General features: G+C 42.7%; 5 protein-coding genes across 8 annotated transcripts; 2 read left to right on the top strand and 3 right to left on the bottom strand.

Annotated features, from left to right (window-relative positions):
* Positions 1-45: 45 nt before the first annotated feature.
* IntS9 (integrator complex subunit 9) lies at positions 46-2,397 on the top strand. The gene is made up of 3 exons (XM_018005884.2): positions 46-216; positions 302-1,459; positions 1,523-2,397. Exons 1-3 carry the CDS (start codon positions 136-138, stop codon positions 2,333-2,335), a joined length of 2,052 nt encoding a protein of 683 aa, XP_017861373.1. The 5' UTR covers positions 46-135; the 3' UTR covers positions 2,336-2,397.
* Positions 2,330-5,526, bottom strand: IleRS-m (Isoleucyl-tRNA synthetase, mitochondrial). Its single transcript, XM_018005875.2, has 6 exons — positions 5,362-5,526; positions 5,031-5,301; positions 4,770-4,974; positions 3,509-4,714; positions 3,121-3,451; positions 2,330-3,061 (listed from the first exon to the last, which is right to left on the bottom strand). Exons 1-6 carry the CDS (start codon positions 5,524-5,526, stop codon positions 2,408-2,410), a joined length of 2,832 nt encoding a protein of 943 aa, XP_017861364.1. The 3' UTR covers positions 2,330-2,407.
* A 218-nt stretch (positions 5,527-5,744) lies between these two features.
* ATPsynbetaL (ATP synthase, beta subunit-like) lies at positions 5,745-8,123 on the bottom strand. Its single transcript, XM_018005892.2, has 4 exons — positions 7,884-8,123; positions 7,677-7,823; positions 7,414-7,616; positions 5,745-7,357 (listed from the first exon to the last, which is right to left on the bottom strand). The coding sequence occupies exons 1-4, from the start codon at positions 7,909-7,911 to the stop codon at positions 5,849-5,851; spliced, it is 1,887 nt and encodes a 628-aa protein (XP_017861381.1). The 5' UTR covers positions 7,912-8,123; the 3' UTR covers positions 5,745-5,848.
* Positions 8,124-8,189: 66 nt separating this feature from the next.
* LOC108612851 (uncharacterized) lies at positions 8,190-9,878 on the top strand. The gene is made up of 3 exons (XM_018005895.2): positions 8,190-9,160; positions 9,211-9,496; positions 9,561-9,878. The coding sequence occupies exons 1-3, from the start codon at positions 8,346-8,348 to the stop codon at positions 9,825-9,827; spliced, it is 1,368 nt and encodes a 455-aa protein (XP_017861384.1). The 5' UTR covers positions 8,190-8,345; the 3' UTR covers positions 9,828-9,878.
* On the bottom strand, positions 9,844-16,741 carry ClC-c (chloride channel protein 3). Of its 4 annotated transcripts, XM_018005879.2 has the most exons (11): positions 16,648-16,741; positions 16,154-16,218; positions 15,510-15,816; positions 14,873-15,039; positions 14,607-14,810; positions 13,915-14,547; positions 13,639-13,853; positions 12,849-13,573; positions 12,577-12,790; positions 11,399-12,508; positions 9,844-11,336 (listed from the first exon to the last, which is right to left on the bottom strand). In XM_018005879.2, the coding sequence occupies exons 2-10, from the start codon at positions 16,160-16,162 to the stop codon at positions 12,418-12,420; spliced, it is 2,565 nt and encodes an 854-aa protein (XP_017861368.1). In that variant the 5' UTR covers positions 16,163-16,218; positions 16,648-16,741; the 3' UTR covers positions 9,844-11,336; positions 11,399-12,417. The 4 variants fall into 4 exon arrangements, with proteins under 4 accessions (XP_017861368.1, XP_089323454.1, XP_089323452.1 ...); XM_089467328.1 differs by lacking the exon at positions 16,154-16,218 and having other exon boundaries at positions 16,648-16,727; XM_089467326.1 differs by having other exon boundaries at positions 16,154-16,726.
* Positions 16,742-16,913: the final 172 nt, after the last annotated feature.

The raw sequence follows: 16,913 nt of genomic DNA, 5'->3' as shown, positions 1-16,913 counted from the left end.
CAAACTCATTAATTTATTCACTTAATAATTGTTTACATCTCTAATTCAACTAACTGTTAATGAGCTGAAAAACTATCATGGACCTCAATCTTCGAAGTGGCCCTCGCTGTTAATAACATTTCTGCCGAATGTTATATGCGGAACGCCAATTGTTTTAATTGTAATCAAATAGTCGCACGGCGTCACAGCGACTGGCAGTTTTTCAAAATGAGATTGGTATATAAAAAACACCTGAATAACAAGTGTTATCAAAGGAAATGACAATGTAAATTATTCTCAACTTTGTGTTCTATCTTTATAGTATTGCCTCAGCGGTGATTTGGCAAAACCATGCTACATCATCACATTCAAAGGACTGCGCATAATGCTTGACTGTGGTCTAACGGAGCAAACTGTGCTGAACTTCTTGCCACTTCCCTTTGTCCAGAGCTTCAAACTGTCCAATCTGCCAAATTTCGTACCCAGCAGCGATCATGATCCCCAAATGGATGGCGAGCTAAAGGAGTGTTGCGGCCGCGTGTTTGTGGACTCAGTACCGGAGTTTAATTTGCCCATGGACAAAATGCTTGACTTTAGCGAAATAGATGTAATACTTATCTCCAACTATCTGAATATGCTGGCACTGCCTTACATTACGGAGAATACGGGCTTTAAGGGCAAAGTCTATGCAACGGAACCAACACTTCAAATTGGTCGATTTTTCCTCGAGGAACTTGTGGATTACATCGAAGTGTCCCCCAAGGCATGCACAGCACGCCTGTGGAAGGATAAACTGCATTTGCTACCCAGTCCACTGAGTGAGGCTTTTCGTGCTAAGAAATGGCGCACCATATTCAGCCTAAAGGATGTCCAGGGCAGTCTCTCCAAGGTGACCATAATGGGCTATGATGAGAAATTGGATATACTTGGTGCTTTTATAGCAACGCCCGTCAGCTCGGGTTACTGCCTAGGCTCCAGCAATTGGGTACTTAGCACTGCGCATGAGAAGATTTGCTATGTCAGTGGCTCTTCGACGCTAACAACGCATCCTCGTCCCATCAATCAGTCAGCACTCAAGCACGCCGATGTGCTAATTATGACGGGATTAACACAGGCACCAACAGTCAATCCGGATACAAAACTGGGCGAACTTTGCATGAATGTGGCGCTCACGATAAGAAACAATGGCTCAGCCTTGATACCCTGTTACCCATCCGGCGTTGTCTATGATCTGTTTGAGTGCCTAACACAAAATCTAGAGAACGCCGGACTCAACAATGTGCCCATGTTCTTCATATCACCCGTGGCAGACAGCTCTCTGGCCTACTCCAACATTTTAGCCGAATGGCTGAGCTCGGCGAAGCAGAATAAAGTCTATCTGCCCGATGATCCCTTTCCGCATGCCTTCTACCTGCGCAACTCCAAGCTGAAGCACTACAGCCACGTCTTCTCCGAGGGCTTCAGTAAAGACTTTAGACAGGTGAGTTGACTCTTAACCGAAGCACAACTGTTTAAATGGCATCTACAACTGTTTCTATTACAGCCGTGCGTTGTCTTTTGCGGTCATCCAAGTTTGCGCTTTGGCGATGCAGTGCATTTCATTGAAATGTGGGGCAATAATCCCAATAACTCGATTATATTCACGGAACCAGATTTTCCGTACCTGCAAGTATTGGCTCCCTTCCAGCCGCTGGCTATGAAGGCTTTTTACTGTCCCATCGACACCTCGCTGAACTATCAGCAGGCCAACAAGCTGATCAAAGAGCTTAAGCCGAATGTGCTAGTCATACCGGATGCATACACAAAGCCGCATCCCACGGCACCGAATCTATTTATAGAGCAGCCTGATAAGAAAATCATTACTTTCAAATGCGGAGAGATTATCAGATTGCCGTTGAAGCGCAAGCTTGATCGCATTTATATTGCCTCAGAGCTGGCACAAAAGATCACGGCACGTGAGGTAGCAGCTGGTGTATCACTTTCCACACTCACAGGCGTGTTACAAGTGAAGGACAAGGTGCACTGCATCCAACCGTGCGCAGACAGCATTAAGGATGAGCCCGGCACAAGCGGCAGCGGCCTTAATGCCGTGGCGCCCTCCAAAGAGGATGTGCTCAAGAATATCAAATACGAGTATGGAACCATCGATGTGGATACGCTTATGAAGCGTTTGGCTCAGGATGGTTTCTCCAATATCAAAATGGATCGCAGTGGTGGCAACTTGACGCTGCAGCTAGTCAACGAAGACACGACCATCAAATTCGAGGACAATGAAACTCACATCATATGTGGCGGCAAGCCAACAACGCGTCTCAAGCTACGCGACACGCTTCTCAAATGCTTACAGAGCTTCTAACAAATCCTTTTTTAATAATATACAAAACGTATTACCTTTTACATAAATGACCTACACAACAATATTATTAAATTAATTCTTGGCAGATAATATTTCCGAGCATCTGCCGCAAATCGCATAATCTACAATGCTAAAGCGTCGACAACGAGGACAGAGCGACGCTTCCAACGTTTCCAGCCTAACCATAGCTATCTCCATTGATGAGTCTAGCTCAGACTCAACTGTAGCACTGCCCACTTGCAGAATCTCACAGAGCTCTGAATTCGCAACTGGCACAGTCAACTGACCATGCAATGCGGTGAGCATTTTCTGTTGTTCCGGTGAGCAGCATTTAATGCTCACGGCAAGATGCCAGCTATTGACATCGCCTGCCTGTTGGTTGACAAGCCGTTTGATATCCAATGCTGCATTTACTATTCGGCTAGCTTGGACATTTCTCCAATCCTTGTCAGCTTGCACTGTCTCCTCGTGAAAGGCACTGCCAGTCGGCTCGTAATAGCTCCAACTCTCCTCAGTTAGATACGGCGCTATGGGCCACAATGCCTTGCAAATTTGCCTGTAGCACTGGGTGAGCGTGTAGCGAATATCCTGCAGCTCCTGCTTGTTGCCACAGTACAGACGATCCTTAATCAAATGCACGTATATGCTTGATACCTGATTCGCAATGAAATTCTGAATGCAAGCCACAACGCGATTGTACTCATATGCATTATAGAGTTTCTCGATCTGTAGCAATTGAGGATATTGAAATATTTGTTTTTATACTGAATCCATTGTAGACATACCTCCTCCTCGAATTCCACCAGGCTATGCAAGAGGAATTTATTCAAATAGCTATCATTTATGGACATGCACAGCTTCTGCTCCTTCTGATTGATGACTCCGTTGAGGTACCGCAGTGTTCCGCGCACCTTACTTAGATTCTCGGCTGCCTGTTGCATCAGCTCATCGCTGACTGTGATGGACATATGTTGAGTGCCATGCGACGCTACCCACCAACGAAGGACATCGGTGCCATATTTTTTAGTTATTTCCTTGGGCGAAATGACATTGCCCAATGACTTCGACATCTTATGTCCCTTTTCGTCCACTGTAAAGCCATGTACAAAAAGAGCTCTGCAAGAGACAAATTAATATGGATACTTTGCTTTATTTTTGATAGGACCAACTCACCTGTAGGGCGCGCAATTGCGAGCAGCTATGCTGGTTAAGAGCGACGATTGAAACCATCCCGTGAACTGATCGTAGCCTTCCAAATACAGATCAGCTACTTGTTGTGGCTGATCTTTTAGTACCGCAGACCAAGTGCTACCCGAATCAAACCAAATGTCAAATATGTCGTTGCCTTTGCAAAGCTCCTTTGCTTCACAACCCAGTTGCTTTAAGAGCTGGTCCGGTAGCAGTTCTTCCAGGGACTTGGACCACCAAAAATCCATTGAACCCTCGCTTCGCAATAGCCCACACAGGTGCTCAATCAATGCACCATTGAGCACCACCTGGTTGTTGTCTCTCTTGTACAGCACAGGGATGGGCACACCCCAGGCACGTTGCCTTGAGATGCACCAATAGGGCCGCTTGTGCAGTTGAGTCAGCAGCGCTTTTTTACTAGATTCAGCATTGACACGGGGATAGATTTGCACACGTTCCAGGGCGGCAGCTGCAGGCGCCTTCAGTTTATCCGTATTGATGAACCACTGTTCGCTTGCTCGGATTATCACTGGTTGCTTGGTACGCCAGTCAATTGGATAGGAATGCTCGAACTGGGATGCATGCACAACGTCATCGGCAATGTGTTGCAGCACCAGGGGATTTCCCTGCGCCAGTACTGACTGACCACGCAAAAATTCGGGAGCTTCCTGAGTATAGATGCCCGATTCATTAACGTAACACTTGACGGGCAACTTGTTGGCCAAGCTAATCAGAAAGTCATCTGGTCCGTGAGCCGGAGCTGTGTGCACCAAGCCCGTGCCCTTAGTATCCTGCACATGCGTAGCCTCAAAGAATGGCAGTTTTCCTTGGGTTTTGTCAATGGGATGCTGATAGCTACAATCCTTTAATGCGCTACCAGGCAAGCGTTCCACAACCTCACACTTCAGTTGCGTGCTGTTCTCAAAGTGAGCTACCAGCGCTGAGGCCATAAGGTAAAGTTCATTTGGGTTGCGATCTAACAGCTTGACCAGCACGTACTCCAACGAACTATTATAACAGATTGCCTGATTACTAGGCAGTGTCCAAGGCGTTGTTGTCCACACTAGCGCATAGACTTGTTTTCCCTGAGCAGCTTCAGCAGCTGCTAAGCCATTTAAAACGAGACGTAAGTAAACAGAAGGGCTAACGAATTTCGGATCATACTCCAGTTCCGCCTCTGCCAGAGCAGTTCTATAAGAAGTACGATTAAGAGAAACAATTATCAATTAATTTAAGATATGCTTACTTGGAGGAGGGTGACCAGTAGACAGGCTTGAGATCACGATAAACAAGTCCGCGCTCGTACAGACTGTAAAACATTTGCAACTGGTTTGCAATAAACTCTGGCTTGAAGGTCAGGTAGATTTGCTCCGGCTGCCAGCTGGCCAAAATGCCCCAGCTGCGAAAATCTGCCTTTTGCGATTCGATGGCCTCCAAGGCAAATGCACGCGCTGCACGGAATGGGAAAGAGTTATACAACTTATAACCTCTACACAGGCAAACTCACATTTTTGCCGTATTTCTAATGCACTCCGCTCGCCCGTCGCAGCACTCGTTGCCTTCAACTCAATGGGCAAGCCGTGGCAATCCCAGCCGGGAATGTAATTCACTTGCTGTCCATGTGCCACGCGCTGACGTAACGTAATATCCTTGAGTATTTTGTTAACAGCATGACCCATGTGCAGCTGGCCATTGGCATACGGCGGTCCATCGTGTAGCACAAAAGCGGGCTTACGTTTGTGCTGTTCCTGGTACTGGTAAGCGGACGCAATCTTATGCTGTAAAGAACATTTAATCAATTTTAACTGCAATGCGCTCTAATAGGCATACTAGCTCACATCCAGAATTTCTCGTTCCAGTTCCTCACGTTTGGCTGCACTTAAACGGTTCGGAAGCTTGGTTCTGGGCAGGTTTATTGTATCAGTATACTTATTGGCATCCTTTTTCACCGGCTTCACAGAATAAAGGCGTATGCCCAGACGAAATTGAACCGCACGAAACATTCTGTACGTAACCAAAACAATTTAGCCGGTTCAAATAAAATCAGCTGTTCGAACAGCTGATTACTGTTCGACAGACTGCGCGACATATTTAATTTTAAAAAAATTCATATTAACTGACATTAAAGAATAACATTAACATTAAAAAATAATTTATAATATTTCTTATGCTTACTAAATAGTTTTCTTCATTTTATTTAATGCAAATAAACAAAAAAATATTTATGAATTTCAATCAACAGTCATTTATTTGTAAAAATCTATATTTTCATCGAAATAGTATAAATTCAATTGCAATGATAATTGTTATATGGTAGCAGAAAATCTATTTCTTCTTGTCTTTGGGATCGTCTTTCTTGTCCTTGGCTTTGTCATCTTTTCCCTTTTCTGGCTTCTTTGCATCTTTAGCCTCTGCCTTGGGTGGCTTGGCGTCGGCCTTAGCTTTCGGATCGACCTTTGCTTTCGGATCGGCCTTAGCTTTCGGGTCCTCCTTTCCTTTCTTGTCATCTTTGGGCGCTTCCTTGGGTTTGGGGGGTCCATCGGCGGCCATGCTTGTTGCCAACTGATTTGCTTTGGCCAGAACTTCATCAATGTCCCCGACCATATAAAATGCTATTTCCGGTATGTCATCGTATTCGCCATTTAGCAGCCGCTTAAACCCATCCACAGACTTCTCTACAGGCACTAGCTTGCCGGGAGTGCCAGTGAACACCTCAGCGACTTGGAATGGCTGAGAGAGGAAACGTTGCATTTTGCGAGCCCTTGCCACTGTTAGCTTGTCCTCCTCAGAAAGCTCATCCATGCCAAGAATGGCAATGATGTCCTGCAATGACTTGTATCCCTGCAGTGTTTTCTGCACGGCCCGGGCGACATTATAGTGCTCGTCACCCACAATATCGGGATCGAGAACACGGGATGAAGAGTCCAACGGATCCACAGCTGGATAAATACCCAATTCGGCAATTGGGCGGGACAGTACAGTAGTTGCATCCAAGTGGGAAAAGGTAGCAGCTGGCGCCGGATCAGACAAATCATCTGCCGGCACATAGACCGCTTGCACAGAAGTAATCGAACCATTTTTAGTACTGGTAATGCGCTCTTGCATGGTGCCCATGTCTGTGCCGAGCGTGGGCTGGTAGCCAACGGCGGAGGGTATACGACCAAGCAGCGCGGACACCTCAGAGCCAGCTTGAGTGAATCGGAATATATTATCTATGAAAAGTAGTACATCCTGTCCATCAATATCCCGAAAGTATTCAGCAATAGTTAGACCAGTCAACACAACCCGACTGCGAGCGCCAGGTGGCTCATTCATTTGGCCATAGACGAGCGCCACCTTCGACGTATCATCCTCTAGAGAAATAACTTTGGTCTCGATCATCTCATGGTACAGATCGTTGCCCTCTCGGGTACGTTCTCCGGCACCAACAAACACTGAATAGCCGCCATGGGACTTGGCAATGTTATTGATGAGCTCCATAATTAACACCGTTTTTCCAACACCAGCTCCTCCAAAGAGACCAATTTTTCCGCCCTTTACATAGGGTGCAAGTAGATCAATCACCTTGATGCCTGTGACTAAAATCTCAGGCTTTACGCTCAATTCCTCCAGGAGTGGAGCTTCATTGTGTATAAATGAGTAAAACTCGCTCTTTATCTCGCCGCGCTCGTCTATTGGATCACCCACCACGTTTATGATGCGACCCAATACAGTTTTGCCCACAGGCACCCTAATTGGGTACCCAGTATCAATGACTTTCTGTCCACGTCTGAGCCCGTCCGTGGAATCCATAGCGACGCACCGGACAACATTGTTGCCTAGATGATGAAAGACCTAATTGTCCATTCGCTTTAAAAAAATATCAAATTACTCGAATAAACAGATCTTACCTCTAATACTAAACGACCAATAGGGGCGTCTTGTACTTCCATGGCATTCAGCACTTCTGGCATCTCATCAGGAAAGTAAACATCGATTACTGGTCCAATGACAGCGTGAATTATGCCCTCTCTACCTTTCCCAACCAACTTTGACTTATCTCCGCCACCTTCCTTTCCACCTTTTGCGCCACTTTCACAAGAATCTTTTGTGCCTGTTCAACAGAGGTTATATTCAAGTTAGCGATCGCCAAATATTTGCAATTTTCACTTACTTTCTTCATCCGGACAAGACTTATTACATTTGTCGTCGTCATCCTTCAGCAGAGGCGTACTATAAAGGCAACGCCTCTGCAATGAAAAGTTAGCCTTTGCTGGTTGGCCAACTTGACGATTTACCTTAAGGCCGACTTTAGTGCAAGCTGCAAATAATTAATTTAATTTAACTTCACATGAAGAAAGCGAAAAGTCTAAAATCTTACCCGTTGCCAATCTAGACAAGATCTGCATTTTTAACAAATTAAGCTTTATTATTCCACAGAGAAAAAAAATGGATATTCTTTAACAAAATTTATTATCTTTTAATTGCTTTCAATTAGATTTATTTTTTATTTCTCAGCACAGTTTTATTTGCAACTGACTCGATTCTGTTTGCAAATGAAAGGTTCTCCTTCTGTGACAGCTTCAATTTGATGTTTTTCCAAGGACTACTGAGAATAATCCGTTAGAGATTGAACCAAGTACTTAAAACACGATAGGCTCATCGATAAGTATAAGTTGTTACCGATAGGTTAACAATATAGGGAAATTGATCGATAGCCTATAAATTCTAACGGAAATTTTAAACAATTTAGGTTTTAGGTTTGGTGAGCATGGGTAGTTAGTAGTTGCTATGCCAACGGCTGACTGGTGTTGTGTCCACAGAAAAGTGAATTGGTTGCAGAATGGATGTACTTTCGCATTATAGCTCTCCTGTGATCGAATTCCCAGCTGCACAGCCGCTAGAAAAGCAAAGTGTACTGGTAGACAATTGCACTGGCACGGATCCTCCGCCACCCCATGTAGACACGGCTACCGAAACACAGCAGAAGCAGCATGTGTCCACACAAACCGAGCAAAGCTGCAGCAGCAGTAGTATTAAAAATGTGGAATATGACGAGCGTGCCTTGGCCAAATGGCTGCGGCAGATCTGCCCACTGGTGGAGCAGGAATTAAGTGAACCAACGCCACTCATGGAGGAGCAGCAGTCAAATCAGGTTACTTTGCAGGAGCAGCTGCAAGTGCACGCTTACCAGAAGCTAACAATGAGCAGCATTGAGAACTCGCAAGGATTGGCCATTTGGCTGTGCGTGCACACCAACAATGCGCCCGTACTGGTGGTCACAACTGTAGCACCTCACGACGATTGGTGCGAACATATGGAACAGCAGCTGAAACTCTTTGTGCCGCAGCGTATGCCCCATGGCAACTTTGTAGTATACTCAGAGGCCAAAGCTTTACCTCTCAAATCGTGTTTGCGCAGCCTTTGCACAAATAATTTTAATAAGAATATCTTTGCCGGCGCCACTATGGATGGAGAGCTCTTCGTTTGGCTGTACGAACAGGCAACAGCGGAAATCAGACAGTTGCACAGCGTTTCCTCTACACAAGGCGCTGCTGTGGCGCTCGATTGGGTCACGGAGCAACGCCTGCTCGCCTGCTATGCTAACGGCACAGTGCACCAATGGTTGGTGGCTCAACAAATGACCTTGGATTGGGAGTAAGCTAACAGCAGACAAAATAAAAACTTTCTATAGATGTGTTCTTTAGATATTCCCTGCCAGCTTTAGTTGGTGCAGAGCTAACGACCATGGTGTCTCTCGGCCTGGACGACTTCGTGCTGGGTACTAATAGTGGAGGCGTCTACCGTTGCTGGAGCTCAGGTCGGCAGCCGGCCTTAGATAGATCCAGCAAGCAATTCCAGTTGCTCTCACTCCGCAAGCATCGTTTCATGGTATCCACGCTGCTGAAGACGCTAATGGATGGCCACCAAATTGTGGTCAGCTGCGATTTGAGTGGCCAGGCCTACTATCATGATATGCGACACGAAGAAGAGGTATGTATGAGAATGTGTATATGTAGGTCAACATATATGTAAAAGCATTTTTATTCTCTTATAGGACACTGCGCAATTGATTGTGCAAATTCCGTTGCCTTTTAAGAACGCCATCGCCTGCAGCCGTGATGCCAACATCATCTACTGCCCTAGCAATGACGGCGCCTTGGAGTATTACAGGATCAGCGATGGTGCCCATGCTCACGCAAAGGGTGGCCTACGTGGTCGCGGACACTTCATACGCATCAGCGACAATGGCTGCTGGTTGATCACAGGCCTCTATGGAAATGAGTTTCAAATATTCTATATTGAGAGTAATTTAAGAGAGTAACTAAAAGTAACTACCGTTAAGTTAATAACTTATTGCATTTATTAATATTTGTGTTTCATTGTTAAGCCTTGCCACTCGGTTTCTTGCTTGAAATTATTAGCTTTCCACAGAATCCAGATACCTTTTCACACAAGACAATCAGTTTTCTGCTGAATCCTAATGGTTTCTGCATAGCAGTAGACTTCATATCATTCGAGTTGCTCGACATGGCCTCGACCTGGTTTTCACTCATGTCGACGTTACTCTCTCTTTGACCTGATAGTTCTGTCTTATAGATGGGATTTTCACAGGACGTAGATGTACTGAAGACAATCTCGTTTTTATTATGCGTTGTCGGCTCTTCACTGGGTTGACTGTAGATTTGTTGTGCTCTACCGTATTCTTCCGTACTGGAGGCGGTCTGCTTTACATCAGGCCTTCTGTCATAAGAGTCTTTGGGCTCAACAATGGGCGAGCTGATTGTGTAGCCAGTCACTTTTTTATAGGCTATCGGTTGGTCACACAAATATGAAAGATTTTCACAGGAAGAACACTGATCTTTATGGCTGGAAGCTGAAGGCTTATTTGCTGTACTTTGCTTTCTATTGGACGTCGGATTTTGAGAAGATGAAATAGTCTCTCTTTTATTTGCGGCGGGTGTATTTATACAGCCGGCGCTCATATGATGTGTCGGAAAATTTGGATTATTGAAAGATGTCAAACTTACACATAAGCGAGTCCAACCCTCACTACCTGAGCTCTCACTGACTGCAGTATCTTCTAATCCAGCGGAGCTTTCATTAGATGAACTAAAATTTTGTCTGACGGCAGTGGGCTCTTCACTGCCACTACTAATTTCTTTATCTGCCAATGCATATTGTTTATAAGAGGCATTTTGCTTTCGGCGAATAAATGGTTTCTCAGTCGATACGTTTGGGTACTCAAGAGAGTTAGTCTCTTCGTTTCTGCTGACAGTCGCTATTTGTCTGGAAACAGCCCGATTTTTATGGGAAACTTCATGAGAGACTGCCGCTTTCTTATTGGAACTAACTGTTGTTTCACTAGAGCCAATAAATAAACCGGCATTCTCCTCATCGGAGGAATTCTCATTCACATTAGAGTCTCTCTCCTTTTCACTAGGGATGGTCTCCTCATACTTGGAGGCACACTCCTCTTGATATGGTGCCGCCTGCTTGGTAGTAACAGTATTGGACGATCTATTGTTTGATTCGCCTGCGTGCTTCATTATAAACATTTCAAAAGAACTTTTATCTCTCGAGCATGGTTGCTTAACGCATTTGAGAGAGGCTTCCGCATCATTATCGTCGACAGACAGAGTTGGGCATATCGTCCTATTTCTTTTCCTTTTGGACGTTACCATTGTTATATCAATAGTTTTGTCGTAGTCTCCCGTCTTCTTAAAAAAAGTCGACCCGCTATGAAATAAATTATCTGTTTTCAATGGGAGCCGATGTCCATGAGAATGACTCTCGCCTTTATGACAAGTTTGAAACCCAATTTTGGGACATGCTTTATAAATAAAGCCAAATTAATTATAGAAAATATATAATTTTCTTGTCTGCTAATCTTACCTTTGGCAAATCGCAAAACCGTGAACATCTTTCTAAATTAAAATTTTCTGTGACTTTGTTAATTTTTCAACATAACTGAATATAAAATAAATGATAAATAACTATGAAATGATGAATGCCTCCATACCTAGGCAAAATAAAAATGAATTTTGGTGCAAAGTTTGTTTACATAAACTTTCAAATATTCAAGTATTGCTTTTTACTACTAATGACGTTACCCACATAGAAGTAATGTATATATAATATCTGATGTACATAAAAGTAGTATATAGAATATGTTTCATATAATATAGACTTTTATATAGCTTCGCTTAAGTTTATTAATGGTTTCATCATCTTTCAATGCTATTTACACGAGTTTAGATTAAAATTTCACAGATGTCTAACAAAATACAATATTGGTATATATATATATATGTATTTATATATATATATAAGGTATGAACGAAATGCAAAACCATATAATTCATTCTCGTTAACTTTCTATTAAATAAAATCATTTCTTTCATACTATTGCCTGTGCTGCCAGCTTAAAAATTGCTTTAAATCAAAAAATATTTTCAAACATGCGCGTGATGTACAAAGGTATATAAAAATAGGATGATTACATATTATTAAAATAAATGTAGACAATATTATTTTGATTGCGTTTACAAATGATAATAATTACAGAGTGGAAATTATGAATATGCTGCGAAATTTTGCACTAGTTTTTAATAAATTATACAATTAACATTAACGACACAAACATATATTTATGTGTATAGTTATATACCAATTAATATATACTATACATATGTATATATGTATATAGTAGTACTGCACACAATTTTGCTAAATCCATCACGCTATCCGATTCCGTTCGTAAATTTCCTAATCACTTTACTCGTGCTCTCAACTTTCCGCTTATTCATATGAAGTTTTGTTGGTTTTGCGATAATAGTACACATAAAAATAATAATAATAATAGTAATAATAATAATAACTAGGCATCTGCCTGATTGGCTAATAAATTCAACTTAATTAAAGAGCACAGTATTGGGATCTTCATTATCCATTTGTTTAACATGCCGTAGTACATCCTTTTTCGTTATAACACCCAACAAGCGACTGCAAATAGTTACAAATATTGTTTAATTATTTCTGCAATCATTGTATTAATGTAATAATCTACTTACCCATTATGTGTGACAAGCGTTTGACGCAGACCCAGTTTACGGAACATGTCGACCACAGTTTCCATGGGCGTTTGATCGGTCACCGTGATGGGCGCCATATCAAGAATTTTCTTTAATTTAAGTGGTGGCGGTCCCAGATTTTGAGTGGGTGTCGTGGATGTAAATAATACTATAGAATTACTATTGATGCCCTCGACAAGACGCTTTGCGTTACCTGACAATGAAGAATGACTTAAATATATGCAACTTGAAAAGATAAGTAATTAGCTCACCAATAGCCAAGTTAAGATCCCTGCGCAGTACAAAGCCAACTAAATATTGATTTTCTCTAGACACAACGACAGGATAGCCATTGTGCTCGGTCTCCTTAAGCAGATTCTCAACATCTTCCACCGTCATGGAATCCTGTGTTATGACATTTAATGTTTCATTGCGCTTTGGCTGCATGACATCTGCTGCCAGCGTTGTATGCGCAAATTCCTCTTTACTGTCAAGGAATGGATAACCATTTAAGGCAATATGCGCATCGTATATTCCCTGTCTGCCCAGCGCATCGCCAACCCACTTAGAGGCCATGGCAGCCGCCATTAATGGCACAATATAACGCACTCCGCCAGTTAGCTCGAACATTATGACCACCAAGGAGACAGTCATACGCGTTACTCCGCCAAGCACAGCGGCAGCGCCGACAACCGCATACAATCCTGGTGTTATTAGATTGCTATCCGCACACTCTCCGGTGAAGAACCAAATGTTAGGATAACTGTACGCAAATTGCTCCACACCGATGCCAACAATGCGACCCATGATGGCGCCCAACAGCAGCGATGGTATAAACAAACCCGAGGGCACTTTTATACCGAACGTAAATATGGTCAGTGCCAGCTTTAGAACAAATGTCAATACCAGCAGCCAAATGGAACGATATACGCCGGGACCTGGCTCTGTAACCTCTATAAAACTACTTCCTGTACTGATATTCATTCGCTTGTAATCACTGTCAGATAATAACAATAGCATTAGTTTTAGTTTATGCCCAAGCTGTAAAACGGGTATACTTACCACAAAGGATTTGAGTCTCCGGACGAGCACTTGCTAACCAACAGAAAGATGAGCTCGTTCATGTTCATGCGTGTGAAAGGATTCGGATAGCAAATGATGGCAGTTACCAACGTAACAAAGAGCACTTCACTAACAGGATATTGGCCCAACTTACTAAACTTTCTGTAGCGGCACCACCACAAGTTTGCCTTTATAAAGAACGTGCCAATGACACCCTGAAAGACATACAAGGAAATAAATAACAACATGTCATTTGTATTTAAATATGCTACTTACACCCATGATGCCCAGAAAGACGAACGGAATCAGCTCAAAGAATATCCAAGGTTTGTTATATTCCACAAAGAACAGCACGGAATGTTCATTGCCAAATGGCGTCAGTGATCGAAGAACAAAAGCAGCAATAAGCGCACAGAAGAATGAGCGCCACAGAGTCTTCAGTGGAAAGTAATAGGACACTTCCTCCAGCGAGAACAGAACTCCGCCTATAGGCGCTCCAAAAGCAACAGAGACGCCAGCGGCAGATGCTGCTGATAGAATTTCACGCTTTTTGGCCTCGTTTCGCCCATATTTGGGAAAGAGATGCGAAAATATATTGCCAATACAGCTAGCAATGTGCACCATTGGTCCTTCCTTGCCAAGTGTCAGACCTGCAGACACGGAGAGCATCAAACCCACCGATTTGATCAACAGAGTCCATTTGCCTAAATAGCCGCGTATGATAAAGCCCGACAATATGGTCTTAATCTCCGGTATGCCAGATCCGCAGGCATAAGGGGCAAACATGCGCACCAGCGACGCGCTTAGTGAGGCAAAAAGCAATGCCCATAAAATATATAAGATATACGATACAATATTCGGACCCGTGCCTGTGCGATTAAGCCCAAAGAGCTCCGGCCACGTCTTCCACTAAAATGAAAGTATGTTAATGATGGTGTTAGACTGAATTTTCATTTAATAAGACTTACCATGGAACAATTTCCCTCCTCGAAGACAGACTGTTTATCTGGATAGCAACATTGTTCGCGATTAAACCAAAAGGCAGTCGGACATATTCCGTGCTTCAGATCTGACATCCAGCTAGCGCCTATATCCACCATGCCCGCAACACAGCCCGCCGCAATGCCCACAAGCAGCACGCATAGCCAGCCAGAGCCTGCGTCAATAGCTCCCTGCAAAAGTAGATGAGTATTAGTCGTGATAACATGGAGAGATTGGGGCATATAATTTTTACTTTTATCAAATCCCAAAGTGAATCCTGTCGCTTTTTGACTATGTAACGATGTCGCATGCGATCGCGAGCAATATCCCGCTGCCAATCGATGGTATGAAAGTCCTCGTACTGCCCAATGCCCGGTATCTCATCATGTACCTCCGAGGAGCCGTAGAACGATAGTGCTCCTAAAGTGAGAGACATTATCGCAAAGTAGAGTGCTTTGATTTAAATTGCTCATTTGCTAAACACATTTTGAATGTGATACTTGATTCTTGAATAGTGGCTGTAAACAATCAGCTATCAATATTACAAAACAAAGCTAGGACTCTAAAATAACGTTATGCTTTCAGTGAAAAATTTCTTATCGACGATATAACAATACAACAGCTTGCAGTTATTTTTAACTAGGAATACAGACTGGAATCGTGCACATGTTGTGTATATTATTAATAATTAAACGAAATTAATGGAAACGAGTGGGAATGGCCCGCATACATATGCAAACACATACTCGTACATGTGTATATGTATATTAATATCAATAAAAGCAAGTACAGTCACAATTGTTGTGACGTCTCCCGGGCTAACGAGATTAAGATGATAAGTGAGATAAACAAACACTGATTTCTTATGTTGATCTCGTTTTGATACTCACCATCCATGGGGTCGCCGAAAGCGTTGTGAGTTGGCACATGTTGATGTTGATGATGATGATGATGGTGCATTGCTCGCTGATTTGGCGCAAAGTCGCGTTCCGTATCCGATTCGGTGACAGTCTCACGATGATAGCCGCTGGAGCCGCCGATAAGATCGCCTGGACTAGAACGTGGCGTTATATCAATCATATCCTCGTCGTCTGTGTTTGCGGTGAGTGACGTGGTTGCCGCTGCCGTATATGATTGCTTTGAGTGTGGGGCCAAAGGATGATCGCCGTCTCCTGCTCCTATGCTATGGCCATTTGACTGTAAAATCGATAATTCAGTTTATCAGTTTAACGCTATTCATGTACTTTGCACAGCATATTAACACTAGGCGACACAATAATTATTTGCTCACGCACAAACATATTGATAGGCTTAAATGGTATTTTTGGCTTTTAATGTCTCCAAAGGCAAGGGGGCGGAGTGGGGTAGGGTGTACATGCGGCTGCTCAGCTGTTTAGCCCTGACACCCACGTAGACACTTTTCAAAACTTAATTCCGCCCCTAAAATGTGCACAAATAATTCATGTATGAGCACATATTTTATATGCAGCTTATTTCGTATCACGTTGACTGGCAGCACTAGACTCTTACATACCTTTTTCATGACTGTTTGATATGCGGTTATGTAGTTGTTGCCTTCCGCTGCAGCCTCTCTGCTACCTTTTAATGGAAATTTGTCCATTTTTATTAAAACGTAGTATTTTAAATGCGTGTATTAAAGCGTCGCTTTGTTTGGTATTTCAGTGATTATGGTAAATCTCTTCTTTTCTTTTGCGTTGCAATATTGCAGCTGGTTATTTTTGTTTTTTTTTTTTTTTTTTTCTTTTCTTTTTTATATTACTCTTTACATATTTTAATTGGTATTAGTGCATAACAAGTGCAACCAGACGTCACACACAACACACACATATACAAGCACACAAACAGTTGTTCGACTTGGACAAACAAAAAAAAAAACACTTCACATTTCACTTGCACTTGCTGTCTACACCTAATCTCTAATTTGTCTAAAGAGATGTGCGCACATTTTTTCAGATCAGAACTAAATAGTGCACTAGTTAATTACATTTCTAAATTAATACATCTTACTTTTCTAGCTTCAATTGTTCTGCTTTATTGCAAAAATCACGGTCACAATTCCGTGTGACCAGGTTAAGCATACCGCGAAAATACTTTCAATATCGTTTGTAAATCCAAAATATATTTTAAGCTGTTGAGCGACCGTTATTTACTTAAATTGATATAAATGATTCTAATACCTTTAAAAACATTTATGTTTTCATTACCTTAAGTAAATCTGAGATGAACGTTTAATAAAATATATTTAAGGTATATTATTATTATTTTTTTTTTTT

This window comes from Drosophila arizonae, chromosome 4, assembly GCF_054131065.1.
Source record: "Drosophila arizonae isolate 15081-1271.41 chromosome 4, UAZ_ARI_1.0, whole genome shotgun sequence".
Lineage (NCBI taxonomy): Eukaryota > Metazoa > Arthropoda > Insecta > Diptera > Drosophilidae > Drosophila > Drosophila arizonae.
This window is presented reverse-complemented; position numbering and strand designations above follow the sequence as displayed.

Excerpts from the sequence above, each read along its gene's own strand:
- IntS9 (XM_018005884.2), top strand. The coding sequence starts at position 136 with ATGCGGAACGCCAATTGTTTTAATTGTAATCAAATAGTCGCACGGCGT. Across the intron at positions 217-301 it reads AGTTTTTCAAAATGAGATTG|TATTGCCTCAGCGGTGATTT; the intron begins GTATATAAAAAA and ends CTATCTTTATAG. Across the intron at positions 1,460-1,522 it reads TCAGTAAAGACTTTAGACAG|CCGTGCGTTGTCTTTTGCGG; the intron begins GTGAGTTGACTC and ends TTTCTATTACAG.
- IleRS-m (XM_018005875.2), bottom strand. The coding sequence starts at position 5,526 with ATGTTTCGTGCGGTTCAATTTCGTCTGGGCATACGCCTTTATTCTGTG. Across the intron at positions 4,975-5,030 it reads ATTAGAAATACGGCAAAAAT|CGCGTGCATTTGCCTTGGAG; the intron begins GTGAGTTTGCCT and ends CATTCCGTGCAG. Across the intron at positions 3,062-3,120 it reads TGGTGGAATTCGAGGAGGAG|ATCGAGAAACTCTATAATGC; the intron begins GTATGTCTACAA and ends CAATTGCTACAG.
- ATPsynbetaL (XM_018005892.2), bottom strand. The coding sequence starts at position 7,911 with ATGCAGATCTTGTCTAGATTGGCAACGG. Across the intron at positions 7,824-7,883 it reads CTTGTCTAGATTGGCAACGG|CTTGCACTAAAGTCGGCCTT; the intron begins GTAAGATTTTAG and ends AATTATTTGCAG. Across the intron at positions 7,358-7,413 it reads TTGGTCGTTTAGTATTAGAG|GTCTTTCATCATCTAGGCAA; the intron begins GTAAGATCTGTT and ends ATGGACAATTAG.
- LOC108612851 (XM_018005895.2), top strand. The coding sequence starts at position 8,346 with ATGGATGTACTTTCGCATTATAGCTCTCCTGTGATCGAATTCCCAGCT. Across the intron at positions 9,161-9,210 it reads CAAATGACCTTGGATTGGGA|ATATTCCCTGCCAGCTTTAG; the intron begins GTAAGCTAACAG and ends TGTGTTCTTTAG. Across the intron at positions 9,497-9,560 it reads ATATGCGACACGAAGAAGAG|GACACTGCGCAATTGATTGT; the intron begins GTATGTATGAGA and ends ATTCTCTTATAG.
- ClC-c (XM_089467326.1), bottom strand. The coding sequence starts at position 16,240 with ATGGACAAATTTCCATTAAAAGGTAGCAGAGAGGCTGCAGCGGAAGGC. Across the intron at positions 13,854-13,914 it reads TCTTTCTGGGCATCATGGGT|GGTGTCATTGGCACGTTCTT; the intron begins GTAAGTAGCATA and ends TATGTCTTTCAG. Across the intron at positions 12,509-12,576 it reads ACGCTTGTCACACATAATGG|TCGCTTGTTGGGTGTTATAA; the intron begins GTAAGTAGATTA and ends AACTATTTGCAG.